General features: G+C 23.7%; 1 protein-coding gene across 4 annotated transcripts in view; it reads left to right on the top strand.

The window, feature by feature from the left end:
- The window catches only part of LOC129606245 (SLIT-ROBO Rho GTPase-activating protein 1-like), a 42,533-nt gene that overhangs the window by 13,651 nt on the left and 12,301 nt on the right, over positions 1-16,581 (top strand). Inside the window, exon 1 of one of the 4 annotated variants that reach the window (XM_055516451.1) lies at positions 5,580-5,941. The exons of the other annotated variants lie outside the window; for them this stretch is intronic. Coding sequence (XP_055372426.1) covers positions 5,866-5,941 — 76 coding nt within the window. The 5' untranslated portion in view covers positions 5,580-5,865. Of the gene's footprint in view, positions 1-5,579; positions 5,942-16,581 lie in introns of those variants that run through there. 4 annotated transcript variants of the gene reach the window in all.

Here is a 16,581-nt window from a genome sequence, read left to right as displayed (position 1 = left end):
ATATATATTGTTCTTACAAAACCGAATCGTGTTATTTATAATAAAAAAAAATTATTTATAAATTTCTTGATTGGTCCTTTATATGGATATTTTATTTTTAAAGTAAGGTTCTTAGTTTATTTGAAGTAAAAATCAAATATTGCCTTGTTTGAGTTTAAAGTAACCGAACTTTCGTTAACTGGTTATTTGATTTATAGAATATTTATTTTCGTATCCGACAATATCAGTTTCAATGTCATCTTTTAAAATTATCAATAGAATTTGTAACAAACCAATGAGTTTTGAAATTGTAAATGCTACTTAAGTAACTTTCAGAACAAGCTGTCCTATTTGTAAAATTTGATGCAAAATAAGAAAATTACACAATTTTGAAATGCTCTTTTAAAGTCTCATCTTTATTATGTGTGTAAATTTAGATTTACAATCCTAAAAACTCTTTTTGGTACAAATTCTTTTATAAATATTACATTTTGCTCCTATCGCTATCATATTTGATATGTATGTCTTATATGATATTTAACACCACTTTCAATTGTATTTAAATGAAGTTTTGAAAAATTAATTTGATTTCGATTTTCCTTGTGGATGTGTGAACATTTAAGATAAAATACGAGTACTTATACAAAATATTGCTTTAACATTATTATACTAGTCGCACATAATTTTTATATGAATAGTTAAGGTATAAAAATGAAATGACTTGTTAAAAATGTATTAATAGGGTTCTTAAAAAGTCCTAGATATAATCCAATGTTTTGTAACATAATAATGTAGGTAGATAAATATTTCAGTACGTGGGCTTTCAGTGTTGTCTTCATAGACAAAATTATGAATTGAAAATCGTATGCACGGAACAATTAATTTGGTTTTTTTTTAATTTTGTCATTTACTAAAAGTATTTGTCAAAATCTTAAGAAAATATAATTTTGCTATTGAAATACAATCAAATAATTTTTATTTTTCACTATACCTACCCCAATGAACGGACCGTAATGTAAAATGACACGTAATGAAATTTAAAAACTTAGAAAAAATATTCGCTTCATACTTCGCTTTCTTGAAAATTTTTATGTGCAGAAAATTTTATAACAAGATTTTTTCATCTTTTTTTTTCAATTTATTTAAAAGGAGATTGCATAATGTGCATATCGATAAGGTTCTGTTCACGCATCCATCATGGGCACTTTATTACTATTATACAATATACAATGTTTGTATTTTTTTCTTCATTGATAAATTTCGAAAAAAAATTTATTCATATTGTTTTTTTTTTATTTTTACTACAGAGCTTTTAACTGAGATTAAGTATGTAACAAACGTACTAGAGAATCTACAAAAACTTTTTTCTTTTCCTTTTATAATTTTCTGCGAAAACTTTATACGTTTGTATTGTGTGTGCATAAAGTGTATTCCGTTTTATTGTCAAAATGAAAATAATGAAAAATATGAAATTGAAACATAACAAATACAATAGAAATATTGCGCATGTAGTGGAATTTGTTGTAAAAGTATTTGTGTTAGTATATTCTTTATTTTTTGAAAAAATTTTCTGTATCTAGTTTTTATTAGCGTTGTGTACTTTTATATAATTTTTAATTTAAAAATTAAAATGCTTAAAAGAGGGTGTGTAATTTTTTTTATCAAAATATTTGACTATTTGAAAAGAAATTTTATTAGTTTTTTAAAGTATGAAATAATTGTTTAAAATAAATAAATATGCTATTTTGCTAAATGACATTTTATTGAAATTTAATAATTTTAAACTAGTAAGTTCAACTAAATGCCTATTTATAGGGCTTTAATAATTAATTATAGTATGTATAAGTACAATAAATAGTGCAATGCTTAAAGTAAATGTGAAAATCAAAAATACATTATTAAAATGATGTGAATATTTTTAAATTAAATCTTTTAAATATTTTTCCTTATTTCTATTACTATTTTAATAGCGTAAAAATTTTCATCGTAATTTAGTGTTAAAATTTTTTGTTTTACACTTAACAAAATTCACTTTATTGCTATTCTTTTTCGGCTATTTCATGTGAACTAAAACAGCCTTATTACTTTTGTATTTAGGGCATATAAAAATAATAAATTTGTACTATTAACTACACACCAGCCTGATTAAAAGGGTTGCCCCTTTCTTGCGACACGAATTCAGAAAAATTTTTGCTCCGGACATAAAATTTTCTGAATTCAAAGTTCCAAAACTTTGTTGTACGAATCAATCAGTTTTTTGTGGGCGGATATGAATAGGTGTAACGACCGCAAAGGAATAAAATGTTTCGCTGTAAAATATATTTCATATTGCTACTGTATTCGACAATATTATTGCTTGTGTAATGTGTTGATATTAAAATATCAGCATAAAATTGGTTCAAAGTCGAGAAAATCCTGTCGAAATCTGGACTTGTGCCAAGCACACTCCTTATAGGGTTTGGTTACTGTTTTATAACTAAATAGCTTCTTTATATACCATCTTTAGTTGCAAATTCAATATCTCAGAAAATGTTTTTAATAATTTTATAATATTTAATTTTATATAAAGATCAAAAAATTAAGAAGTTACTTCTAAAAAAAAAAAATATTTCGCTGAACGTATCGGGTTTTCGTCTGACACATTCTAATTAAAAAATATATATGTAAGTACGTATACATTCTTGCAATATGTGGCGATAATCATATAATATTATATAAGATTTTTAGTGGCATAAGTAAAACTAATAATTTTTTTTTTCTTTACTAATTATACTGCCGACAAAAAAGTCGGCAAATAGTAATGGTAATGATAATAAATAATTAAATTGGAAAACATGTTTATTTATAGTGTAATTGGAAAAAGAGAAATTTAAAATTTGTGTATTAAATTCTTATAGTTCTTTTTTCAGGTTGAAATTATTAAAATTTTTGTTGCTTATATGTCGGTTTTCTGTTTTTTAATATACTAAAAAGACTCTTACAAAAGAAGCCATGCCTTGCTTACGTGAGAATTGATTATACACGAGTCCGACTGAATTTTTATATTGAAATATAAAACGTTTATATTGTTTCAAAGTTCTTTTAACTTGTATCCACAAACAAATTCTTTTCTAATATCTCTTATTAGCTGTAACTAAAATTGGACTGTTTTGATATTTCAAACAAGTTAGTATGAACGTAATAATTTTATTAAAAAGCATAAATTTTTGCGATATTTAATATCTTGTTATTTAATTTAGCTGATGTTCTATATTTAACCGGAACTTATAACACATAAAAATGTACTTTGCAAATTGTGACTGAACTTATTCTTTGTTTTAGTAACTTATTTAAAAATTAACGTACATATATATATTTATATACATGTTTAATAAAAAAAAAAATGATTTGAAACTTTACTTTACTTCCTGAGCAAGCGCTGCGAATTTTGGTTCAAAAAACGACAAAAAAAAACAAAAAACAAAAAAAAAATAGAGTTGACCTTGTCAACTCCGTGATACCCGTACGAATTTGTTATCCTATGTGCGAATAAATATGCCATAACTAACTATGGAACAGATTATGACTTTAAGTTGCCGTATTACCATATTATTTTATGCAAAATTTCAGTACTGTGTTTTTCAAAATAGTACTGTACGTGCCAAACTACTATTGAAGTTGAATGGCAGGTACCAGAAAGAGGCAAGCAATTTAAATGAATTTCATCGAACACATTGACACTACTAATATATTCGCTTGTGTGAAATTTCAATACCATAGCTTTTATAGTTTCTGAGATATAGCCAAATTACTTTTGAAGTTGTATGGCAGGTACCAGAAGGAGCCAAGTAATTTCAACGGCTTCTATTAGACACATTGGCCATACTAATATATTCGTTTGGATGAAATTTCAATACCACTGCTATATAGCCAAAAAATTTTTGAAGTTCTATGGCAGCTATCCGAACCAGTAGCCCGATCATATCCAATTTAAATAGGGTTATGGTACGTACTATAATAAATCATTTGTGAAAATTTGGTGAACTTAGCTCAATTAGATTTTTGAGTTATCTCTGGGACGGACAGACAACTCAGAATTCGACGCTTATTAAAAATATACACTTGAGTCTATATCTCAGAGCATTATTTCTTAGTGTTACAAACGGTAAGGTAAATTTAGTATACCCTTCGAACATACGTTCGTACGAATTTAACTAGCAGGAAAACGAAATATGTAAATTACAAATAGATTTCAAATATTTTATCAGCAAAGCAAATTATATTTAAAACTAAAATCATTAAAAATATATACTTAAATAAAAATATTTAAAAAAAATTACTAAGTGGAATTCGATAGTAATTTTGTATTGTAAAACCATACAGTGAACTCCAAAAGTTTGTTTTTATAATTAGAAGACTTCCTTTTTAATGATTTCATACTAAAAATGAAAAATTGTTTTTATACACATACAGGCATACCTCGTTTAACGTTAACGATGCGTTTCTAAAAACTGAGCGTTAAAATGTTATACTTTAGCATATATTTTAATATGAGGTGAGGTTACTAACCAACTTTTTTGGTTACTTCGAAATTAAAAGATACGGATATTTCGAAAACGGAGCATAAAAAGTTTTAATACAGTTCAAATACTGGCTAAATACAGTTTTAAAACAACACAAAGCTTTTGAAACCGCTACATTATATGTAAGCTTTCGTTACATATGGAATATCGATGTGACTATAAAAAACATTATTATACGTAGATATTATATAAAATATTATAAAAATGTACCTATTATGAGTGGTTTGTTTTTTAAATTTGCTTGTAGTAAATCTTGGTTCCAATACCAAAATATATTCTTACCAGAATATATTTATCTGAAAAAGAAATGTAATAATTCCTGAATTAATAATTCTGGCAAGTATTTTTATGACATGTATAATTCTATAAATAATAAAACTTTATGTATAATTCTATAAATAATAATTGAGTATCTTTGTATCCAAGCTAAATTTAATGTAAGGTATCTAAATGGATACAATTGTATTCAAGTAGAAACGCTGGTCAGGAGCTTTTAATATACATTATGGAATATGATGCATTGTAAATTTTACCTTTTCACAGCGTTTTGGTAGTCAAGGATTGCATTTATTTTTATTTTGAAAAAGTACTTAAATTTATTTATACTTAACTGAAAAATTAGAAAATAGAGTAAAATTTGATAAAACAAAATAATTTTAATTAAATTAAAAAAATATCTTAAAACGTTTCACAAAATAAAGGTCTTTTCTTGGTCACTGCTTTTATAATTTTCTCTTCTCTTTATTCCCATGTTGAGTGATGATAAGGTATTCAATACTTCTCGTTTTTGTTGTTCACCGTTCTCAATACCCCCACTAACATTCATTTCCATTTCGAATATCAAGCTTTTTTCTTAGATTGTTTAGCAACATGTGTCTGTATAAAGCAATAAATTGTTTTTGTTTAAAGAATTTTGTTTATTTAATATAAAGATTACAATTAAGATTAAAATTACTACTAAGATCTATATGAAACCATATCATTAGCGCGATGGTGAAACACCGTTAAAAGAGATAGCTTTAATCGAAGTATGCCTGTATATGTATAACTAAGTTTTAAGTTAATTTATCATATCAATTTTATATTTTAAATGTGTAGTTTAATTTTACTAATTGAATATTATATTAGAAATATCGAAGAAACAATTCTACTTTTGATTTTATTTTTATATATAAATAATAAAAATGGAAATAACAACAAGAAAACAATTTTATACAATATTTTTTAATAAGGAAATTAAGATTTAAAGGAAAAATATAAAAATACATAGAAATAGAAATATATACATATATATATATATATGATTAAATATATATAAGCAGCAATGTTTCAGTGTATAATACAACAACGAAACGGATGGATTCATGCATCTAGTCCAGATATGCGTGATGTTTTCCCAGGTAACCGTTGAAAGTTTTCCCTACAAAAAAAAACAATATTCGATGTAAAAATAATTAATTTAATCTTAAATTTATAGTAGAATTAATAGTTTTTATATTTATATACATATTATACTCAACTTATTAAATATTAATTAAAGAGTTATAATTTTATTTTTTATTAAAGATTTCATTTTTTTAATATTCCTTTTATATTCCGAAATAAAAACGAATTTTTATTATAAATGATTACCAGGCTTGCAAAAAGAAAATTATTACAAATTATGTTATTATTATTTTTTTAACAATAAAGTCAACAAGTTGGATAAATTTATATTTTCATAAAAAGATTTTAAAAGCTTATATAGTTTGATATTTTGTTTTACTAGAAAATTATCTATACTTAAAAAAATTCAAACAAATGAATACTTACCAATTAGTTATTTTCGTGGGACATTTGACGGTGTTAATGTTTGTATATACTTGTAATAAACATTACTAAAATCGTAATTAAAATCAATAAAAAAATTAAATTGGTTTTTACATAAATACGAAAAATATAATAAGAGAATTTCAAATGAAACTTAAATACTGCTGTTCTTGTGAAAAAAATCCTTTATCATTAAATTTATCATTAAATTATCATTTAATATTTTGAGTGGCTAAAAATAAAGGAATTATGTAACGTTATCTATTTGAGATATGTCAATATAATTTGGATATATAATTATAGCTTTTAATTGAATACCTTTCCTTATTTTTGCAGAGTATTTGTATATGTGTGAAGACTTTCGGTAAATTAAATGATAAGTACGTACTGTCGAACGCACACAAAAAATTTTACAAATTTAAATTCATTTAGACCAAAAATAAGAATTTAACAAAATCCTATTATGCTTGTGGAAAAACTACTTTAAATCCATAAATATTTTATATTGTAATGTTACATAAGAAATCACAGCAGTCCGATGTGCGTGCTTTTAATTGCTGTTTGTTTATATTATAGTTTAAGGTGATCATTAATCAGGAGAATTCTAAAACTATATTAAATGTCATCTTAAAGAGAAATATATGTACCTGAAAAATTGCAAAAACAATTTAAAAATTCAACATTTAATTTCCAATTTTATTTTATTTTCGTTAATAAAATTTAATCAAATTGAGATTTAAGCTATTTTGCAAACAATTTAATAACTGTAAAATTTGCAGCCATTCTTAAAAGTAACATTTCGTAGATATAAGAAGTTCTGTTTCTTTTGTTTATTTTAAGGAAAAAAAAAACACAAAAGTTTAAATAGCTGATGTTATTTTTTGTATAGTCAAAAAATTTCATATCATTAGTTTTTCACTAGATCTATTTCGTTAATTGTTTATCTTATAATTACCTTTGTGTTAGCAATAAATAGGAAAATACAGTATTTTCAACGTTTTTTATAACAATTGATGAATAACAAATCAATTTCACAGTACATATAATATAGATGCAATTAAATACATATATATATAAAACTTATTGCAGTATTCATATAATTTTTTTTTATACTGACTTCATCGCTATCCAATGCCGAACCATAAATGAACCACATAACTCCAATTTTTGAAAAAAAAAAAACATTTTTATAAATTGCAAGACCTAATATAAATAATGGAAATCATATACTTAGTATATAATTTATATTAAAATTAAAATGCCTGATACAGTCGAACATAGATATATATACTTACTTTTTTTTTCGCCAATTGACTGCATTTACATGAGCTTTACATATATAGAGAGTTGGCATATATGCAATTATTTTCTTATCCTAAATACGCATATAGATGCACAGCTTGTACAATTGTCAAAAATATTTGGATATATAAAAAAAGGTGAAATCCAGTTTTTGTTAAAATAAAATTAAACTAAGTTTGCGGTTTGAAATAAAACCCGCTAAATCGGTAAATTTAACTGATAGTTTGGGATCTGACAACATGTCAGAAATATTCTCAGAGATGCCACAAATTGAATAAAGTTTTGTAAAAAGTTTTTTTATCTCCTACAATATGTGAGAAAATCTAAAATTTATGGTTATAAATTTTAATTTGTGTACATATGAAAAAATTGGTTTAAATTTTTAATTGCTTTAAATTTATTAATTATGTGCGTGTTCGACTATAACTATAAAAATAATTTTTATGCAAAGATAATTATAAATTGTAAATATATGTATATATATATATGTATACTGAGTAGTATAAAATCATTACAATTTAAATCTTATTGTTGCTTATATATTTAAATTATTTTCTTAAAAATTTTTTTTATTTATACATTATTATAAGTATATATACATAAATTTTAGTTTTTATTTTATATTATAATAAAACATTATAATAATAGTATGTATATGTATTAATTTAGATATTCAATTATTATATCGCATTAGTTACAAAATATTTTCTTAATATATTTTAATGTTGTATTTGCCTTCGAATTTTTTTTTAATTAATTTTTATAAATTTTCAATATTTCATTTATTATTAATATACTCGTACTAACTAACAAAACTTATATAGCGAAATTTTTAAATTTTTATTAAATTTTTTAATGAATAAAGAAAAATAATATTTTTTTTTATTTAATTATTAAAAGAATTTTTATAAATTTTGCACAATTTTTTTTATATAATTTAAAGAATGTTTATTAAATTTTGTTAAATTTAAATAAAGTATATGGTATATTGTATATTGAATTACTTATGTAACAAAAATTATAGAATTTTATTATTTTCATAAGAAAGTGAAATTTTTTATATACAAAATCAAATTTAATCATTTTATTGTATAAAAATTGTTACTAAAATTTGTAAGAAATAGTTTTAATTATTGACTAAACTATATAAAATTATTACTTGTGTTTATTTTTAATATTAGAGAGATATTAATTTATATTTATGGTTCAAGTTTATATGAAGTTTATTTTTGTTGTTAAACAAATCTTAAACAGTATCTTAATAAAATTATCTTATTAAAAAATATATTTATAATTTAAACGAATAATATTCAAGTATGATTGATTTTATCTGAACCTGTTGGAAATCCTGCTGGAAAGAACTGGGACAGAGTTGTAATCAGTCTTTTTGTTCTATTTTTGTTACTTATTACTGTTAGCCATACTGCATATTTTCAACAACTATTTAATTGAGCGCAACACTAATTTAAATAAAAAAATTGGGCTATCAAGTTTATAGCCGGGCTTATAGAATGGCTAAAAGATAATTATTTGTTCAAAAGCAAAAATCCTCGTTTCTAGACCACCCCATTAAAATAATTTGCATATTATTATACCCTTATTATGACCGGCGATTGCCTAGGCGAGTCGAATTGAATGAGATTTTAAATTATGATCGGCGAATGCTTTCATTCGCCAGAACCAAAATGTTGCTTAGCACCACACATATGTACATTGTTTTTGTGTTTTTGCAAAAACAATTGAACTTTCCTATATAGCAATGTTAGGGTTGTTATCCATTAATTTACTTAAATGCTTGAATTGTTTTTGGTTCGTTTTTTTCACGCTTAAATTAATATTAAACAATCAATATTTTTTACAATAATTTGTTGAATTTTATGAACTTGCCTTACAGATAGTTTAGATTTTTCCTTTATATCACTATAAATGGTATAATATCTAATAAAAAAAAACACTTATGTATTAATTTGATTTTTGGTTTCATTCATAAAGGTTGCCACACAGAATTTTCATTCGACAAATTTGACAGCTCATTCGCCTAAAATTTAGGCACCAAAAATTTCATTCGCTTCGCCGATCATAATAAGGGCCTTAATCTCATTTTGAAATTTACTATTTTTGTGTGATACTCTTGAAAGTTTATATTATGTATTAATGAAACATATGTTTATTTTTTGTGCTGTCATTGTTGAAAAAATTGAGGTCTGTTAAAAAACACATAACGCATAAGTTATAACAAAAAACTGGCTTAAATGTCACACGACTTCTGCCACTTTAATCCTGAAGTTAGATGATTTACTGTCATGTGGTGAGGTTTAATACTAAATTTTGTATAAGTAGAAAAAAATGTGTTTTATGTGCTATTTATAAATATGTGGTGAGTGAATTTATATTCAAAATATTGTATTTTTCCCTCAATGTAAGATAAAAAAATGTAGTGACAATATTGTTGACTCTAAGAATATCACCACTAATATGCCACTGTCCCTCGGTCAGTGATACAATTGCAGTTACTTTAGTCATTTAAGAATCAGTCACATTTTCCTTATTCTTTTTTTTTATAATTTTCTTTTCCATTTTTTAATATCTTATTCTTGTATTATATTGAATGAGTCAATTTTTTGTAATTAAAATTATCAATATTTTTTTTTTTAATATTTATTATAGCGAATATTAAAATTAAGAGGAAAAAATTATGGGCTTAATTTAGATTTAGGTTTTTTTTATATTTCATCATTTAATTTTTTTGATGGTGATAATCAAATTTTTCCTTTGTTTTTTCTCTTTATCCGATTGAATACAAAATTTGCTTTGTATTTTGTTGGGCACTTTCATAACACTTTTATTTTATTGTTGGATAACAAATTTTTAAAGTTACCCTAAATTTATTTTACTTTTATATGAAAATAAATTAAGCATTTAATTTTTCTTTTTTTTTATTGTTTTTGGTTTATATAACATTTTTTATTATTTAAATTCATTGAATCTAATAAAATTATATTTGTTTGAAATTTTCTTTGAAATATATGGGAGAACTAAATTTGGTTTATAATTGAAACCCAAATTTTCATTTTGATAAGTCTTGTACCTGATTTTTGAAATAAAATAGTTTTTAGATGCGTTAAAACGTTCACATTTTTTGAATTTGCATTATCAACTTAGGTATTAAAATTTTGGTAATTTTTATACCAACAGTCGTAAAATTCGCCTGTGCTTTGCACCTAAATTTTATAGGAATACTATAGAATTTTTCTCTATGATTACAAATCTGTTGCTTGAACCAATATATTGTAAAAAAAAATGTATCTTAAGTAAATTATTCATATATTTTGGTTCGGTTTTTTCAATTTGTTGACTGATAAATTTTTGGAAACCATAACCCGCACTAATGTTTCAGCTATTTTTCAAAATTACTAAAATTCGACTTATCGAAATTTGACCACTTTTTAAAATAAATATGTTATAGATCTAATTTTGCATTTCTTCCATAGCATATTACGTATGTATGTGAAAAATAATTTCATATTTAAGGCTTTCAATACAGTTTAGAGAAGCAAAAAACCTTATACTCGTAATTATAATTTTTCTTCTATTTGTGGTTTTTTTTTTTGTAATCTGTAAAACCACAAGTTTAAAATTTCTGTAATCAATACACTCACTTTGCTGAAATCATTATAGAATTTTTTTTTTAAAGTAAAAACATTTTTTCACTCGATTTGATCGTCAAAGCAAATATTATAATTTTTGCAATTATTTTTTAATATTTAAGAATAGAAAAATTAAGATGGAAAATAAAAATTTTATATTAAATGAGTGTTTATAATTCTTATATGAGAAATTATTTATTACAGTACCATTAAGAAAAAATATGTGATATTTGATAAGAGCATGTGTAGATTAGGCTTTGCTTATACACAGTGTCGTATTGATAATTTTCAAAAGTCTCTTGAATATGTTATGATTAGATAATTTTGTATAAATATTTTTTACATATACATATTTTAAAAATATTTGTATATACACATATAATGTTGTTGTGAAAAAATATATCACATACGAGTATGCATATTTGCTCAGATTATATAACTCTATATATTTTATTATTGTCATAATTAGGTTGATAATGTGGTCCTGGATTGTTCTTTTCGAAATATTAAAATAATATTTTACTTATTATTTTGTTGTTAACCCATTTTAGACCTTTTAAGATTTAATCTTTTCTGTCAAAAGATCAGGATACAGAATATCCATAAATGTTGTATATTAGTAAAAAAATATTATAATTTATGTTTAAATACAAACTTTTATGAAATTTTTATATCAAATTTTAAAATATTTGAATAACTGCACCAATTTAATCTTTAAATCAAAATTTTTATGTCAAATGTTAATGATAACACAATGAATTTTTAAAATTCATTGTGTTAGAAATTCATTTAGCTATACCAAGAAACATACGTTCCCAGCATGTATGCATATGCATTTTGTAATTATTAAAATTTTGAGAAAAAGGAGATTTACTACAGCATTGTAAAATTATTTTGATATACATATATATTGAATTGTATATAAAATATTGAATGATATATTATATAAGGCATTAACAATGTTTCAATGAAATTATTCACTTTTAAATAAAAGATGCACACTTATAGAACATTAAACAGCATCTAAAATAAGAGGATTTCTCATGAATAAAAAATCAAATGAGGAAAGAAAATCAAAAAAAGTAAAAAAAAAATCAAACTAAATATAGTCATTATTTTCAATTGTATTAATGATTCATATAAGTTTGACCTTCCCCCTTATTTCCTTTTCTCGGTTAAGTTTATTGTTGTAATGATTGTTGTCATCCATTACACGCGTTTCAATACTATTATTTTTTTTTGCCTTTTCCTCAGTATTTCCATTTTAGAATCACTTTTAATTCATTTGACGGCTGTTAAAAGTAACAAAAATAATGTAGAAGAGGAGAAAAACTGGATGAAAAATCGGATTTAGTTGATGTTTTTAAATGTTTTTCATACATGCTCGTTTCTCTTCTCAATTTTATTTTGTTTGAGGATTTTTTTCCTTTTTGTTTTTGTTTATTTTTTTTCATAATGTATTATATTTTTAGTTTTTGTGTTTATTTGCTTCTGTTATGAACATATGGTCCCTAAAATGAAATAAGAGATGTGGTTGTAGAATCTGACTTTATAAAAAATATTAGTTAAGTATGTACATACATACATTGATATAATATGTACAAAAATACATACGAAATTGGGTTGCCATCTTCTAAAAATGTAAAAAAGAAGGTTGAATACAAAATGAAAAACTTCTACTAAAAGATGGAATAGAAATTTACGAAAATTTTAGTCAATTTCAATCTACCAAAAAGTAACTATTAAAGGTTGTTGTGGTCATAGATCATTTATTATATTTTATATGATTTATTATATTTTTCAAATTTTATAACACATTTAAAAATTTTTAAAAGTATGCTTGAATTTTCGATTGAACTAAAATAAAATTGATCGCAGTATTGCATTCGCTTTGCATTTATAATGATTCTGTGATAAAAATTTAAAGAACTTAAAACCCTATAAATTTTGTAATATCGTGAAGCTTATTAATGCAATAAACAATGTGAATTGATGATCTAATTTTCGAAATGTTTCTTGTTGGAAAAAAAATAAAATAAAATAAGAGAACGAATAAATAATTTTTATATTTTATAAAGTAAATAATTGCCATGAATATATTTTTCTGGTAGCAGAGAGTTAGTCAAGAATTTCGCTTAAATCATATTAGAGGACACATGTTATTAACACAAATATTCATACATACATATATTTATATAATATAAGTATAAGAAGTAATATTTATATGTAGTGCTTATTTACATAAACATATGTTTTCACATTTAATATGTAATATTTATGTAAATATGCTGTACTAAATGTGAATAAACCTAAAAAATTAAAAATGAAAATCCAAAAAGAGTTTTAAATCAATTTTTAAAAAAAAGAACGTTTTGAGAACTAAAATATTTCTGCCGCTTTAATATTTGAGACTCCATCATAGAGGGTATTAAAAAAATTATCACTTGTTTTATATAAGTTTTATTATCTGATTTATTTAATTTTATTAAATTTGAACGACTTTAATATTTATTCAACTAATTGAATAATTGCAAAAAATGCTTATTTTTTGTTATAAATTTATGGATGTGTCTGTTATAATGTACATTATGTGTTCCATAATAGGGGATGTAAATTTACCGTGTATGCTTATATTAATGTGACTGCATATTTAACATAGTAACTACATTAATATATACCATCAATTTAACATGTGCATAGTGTTCATATAGACTAAACACTACGAGTTCAAAATTATTTCGATTTAATATTTTGTACAAAAAGTTTGTGTCTTATTTAAATAAAGTTGGGTCAAACCAGTGGTTTGTATTGTAGCACTTTTCCCTTCAACAAGTGAAAATTCTGCTTTTAAATACAGTCTATGTATACCTATCACACTATTAAAATTATTTTCATTCATATACAAAACTATTCCATGGATTGCATATATTTAGAATGATGCATACATGCAGTCTTTGAAATAAAGCAAAAATTAATATAAAAAGGGGTTAACATAATGCTCGATTTTAAGAGTTAATTGTATGAGTTAAGGAAAATAATTATATTTTTTAATGTCATGGAATTTACCGTTAGCTTTTTGCGTTTATAGAAATTTGAAAAAACGTGCGATTTCGGAAATATAAGGTGTCAAAAATTCAAATTTTACAAATTTCAAGGGGCGATAACTTGAGAGGGGGTGGAGATGGAAAAAAATTTTCTTCTAACGAAATGAACTATTTGTTTATGTCTAAAAGTCCCCAAAATTTCAAGCTTCTACAGGCTGGGGTCTAGAAGAAAAACGACATCAAAAATTTACCGCGCTAGTGAAAGCAAGCCGCTGCCTTTCTGCGTTTGCAAAATTTCAAAAATGCTTATGGTTTCATTGCAACAAATAGTTAAAAAAGGCCATTTTTAAGGTTTTGGGGGGGTATAACTTTTGGAGGGGGGGAGATAAGTAAAAATTTTGTTCTACGGAAGTAAGTTTCTAGTAAAGATCTATGTACATATAAAATTTCAGCTTTCTATCTTCAAGGGTGTAGAAGTTTTGTAAACAAAAAAAGTGTCCACGGACGGACGGACGGACGGACGGACGGACGGACAGAGTGAAACTAATAAGCACTTTTTTCAAAAAATTTTTTGGAAAAGTGCTAAAAAGAAAGTAGACTAAATAAATTTTATATTTATTTCATAAATGATTAAAATATGCATTGATTCATGTTTTTATTGAAATTTAAAGGCTACTGTGAACTATAAATTGATAAGACTTCACTCGTAGGTGATTTGTTTTGTTACAATTTATTTAGTTAATTTTGAATTTAGCCAAACCTAAAACAAAAAATTGTATTGTTTAATTTTTTATTTTGTATTTTACAACTTACAAGCAGCAATCGAGTTTCGTCGAGGAATCTTACGAATTTAAATCCTTTAAAATTTAATGATAACAACGTAGCTAATTTTGTGATGATATTCTTATCATTGTTTTAAATTCATTTATTCAATATTTGTTATTATGTTGCATGCGATTGTATTGAGAGCACATTACATTTCATATCTTCATATCATATTAACAGTTTTCACTAATTAATTTAAATAGATTAATGAAAGTAATGAAGTGTTTTTAAAAATCAAAATTTTAGAAATACGTGATTATATGTTTCATGTAGCATGGCTGTCCTTTACATTATTATTCAAGAAAAGTTTAGAAAAGCAAAAATGGGTTGGGATTGGGAAATCAGATTAAGAAGAAATAATCTAGTGCGTAGTATATGCCTTAGAAGTAGCCAAATAATCTATGCAAAAATTAATGAAAATATAATATGCATAATTATGTGTATAAAATTAACTTTCAATGTTATATTTTATTAGATAGAATTGTAGACAATCTCCTATTTATTATTAGCAAGTAAAAAATTTATTTGAGAAGATAAATAATTTTTTCCCCCAGTTTAAGGGAAAATTCTTTAGTAGTAATACAAGAAGTAGAAATGTACTTATTTTGTACATATATTAATTTTATTTTTGTATATGTATAATATAAATAAAGAATTTCTTAAAAATATTTAAAACATTCTTGTACTTATTTGTTTAATTTTTTATTTAATAACTCTGTTCTTCAATATATGTATATACATTGCTAAAATTTTAAATGTCTATGATGGCTATGCCATATGATCAATTTCAATTAAAGAAATTGGTGTTCTCATTGATGTTCATATTGCTAGATTTTAAAAAAAATTTAATTGTGATGACAAAAAAATTATAATTAATTTCAATATTTTTGTAATTGAGTCACAATTTTAAATTTCGTAATTCTTATATCATTCACATTCATAATATTTATATAGATACAAAATTTTTATTTTTTGAAAACTATTTTAGATAATTCCGTATAAGACATCTACGGAATATTTCGAAAGTTTTGTTGCGATAAAAGTTGAAACATTAAAAGTAAAAAGTTGTTGGTGCCATAAGGGCTCTGTTTTAACTTTGTTTTTAATTTTAATATTAATAAATAATTAAAAGAAGTTTGATATAAAAATATTTTACTTAATGTAAGGAAGCAATTTTAAATGTTTACAATCTCCATTTCACTTAAAATTTTGATTAGAAACCATATATCATGCAACACTTTATTTGTACATTATGTAAATTTCATGTATAGCAAACTTAATGAATGTATCAAATTTTTTAATATTCTCTAAAATCAATATCTTTCTTCGTCCCAAGCTATTGAATATTTTTGGTTTTCTAAAATTTATAATATTTTAAAATTTTATTTACCATATTAAGTATTGAAGATATAT

This window comes from Condylostylus longicornis, unplaced genomic scaffold (assembly GCF_029603195.1).
Source record: "Condylostylus longicornis isolate FDR11 unplaced genomic scaffold, ASM2960319v2 ptg000018l, whole genome shotgun sequence".
NCBI classification, from domain to species: Eukaryota; Metazoa; Arthropoda; class Insecta; order Diptera; family Dolichopodidae; genus Condylostylus; species Condylostylus longicornis.
Note: the sequence above shows the minus strand (reverse complement) of the source record. Positions and strands in the feature narration are given on the sequence as shown.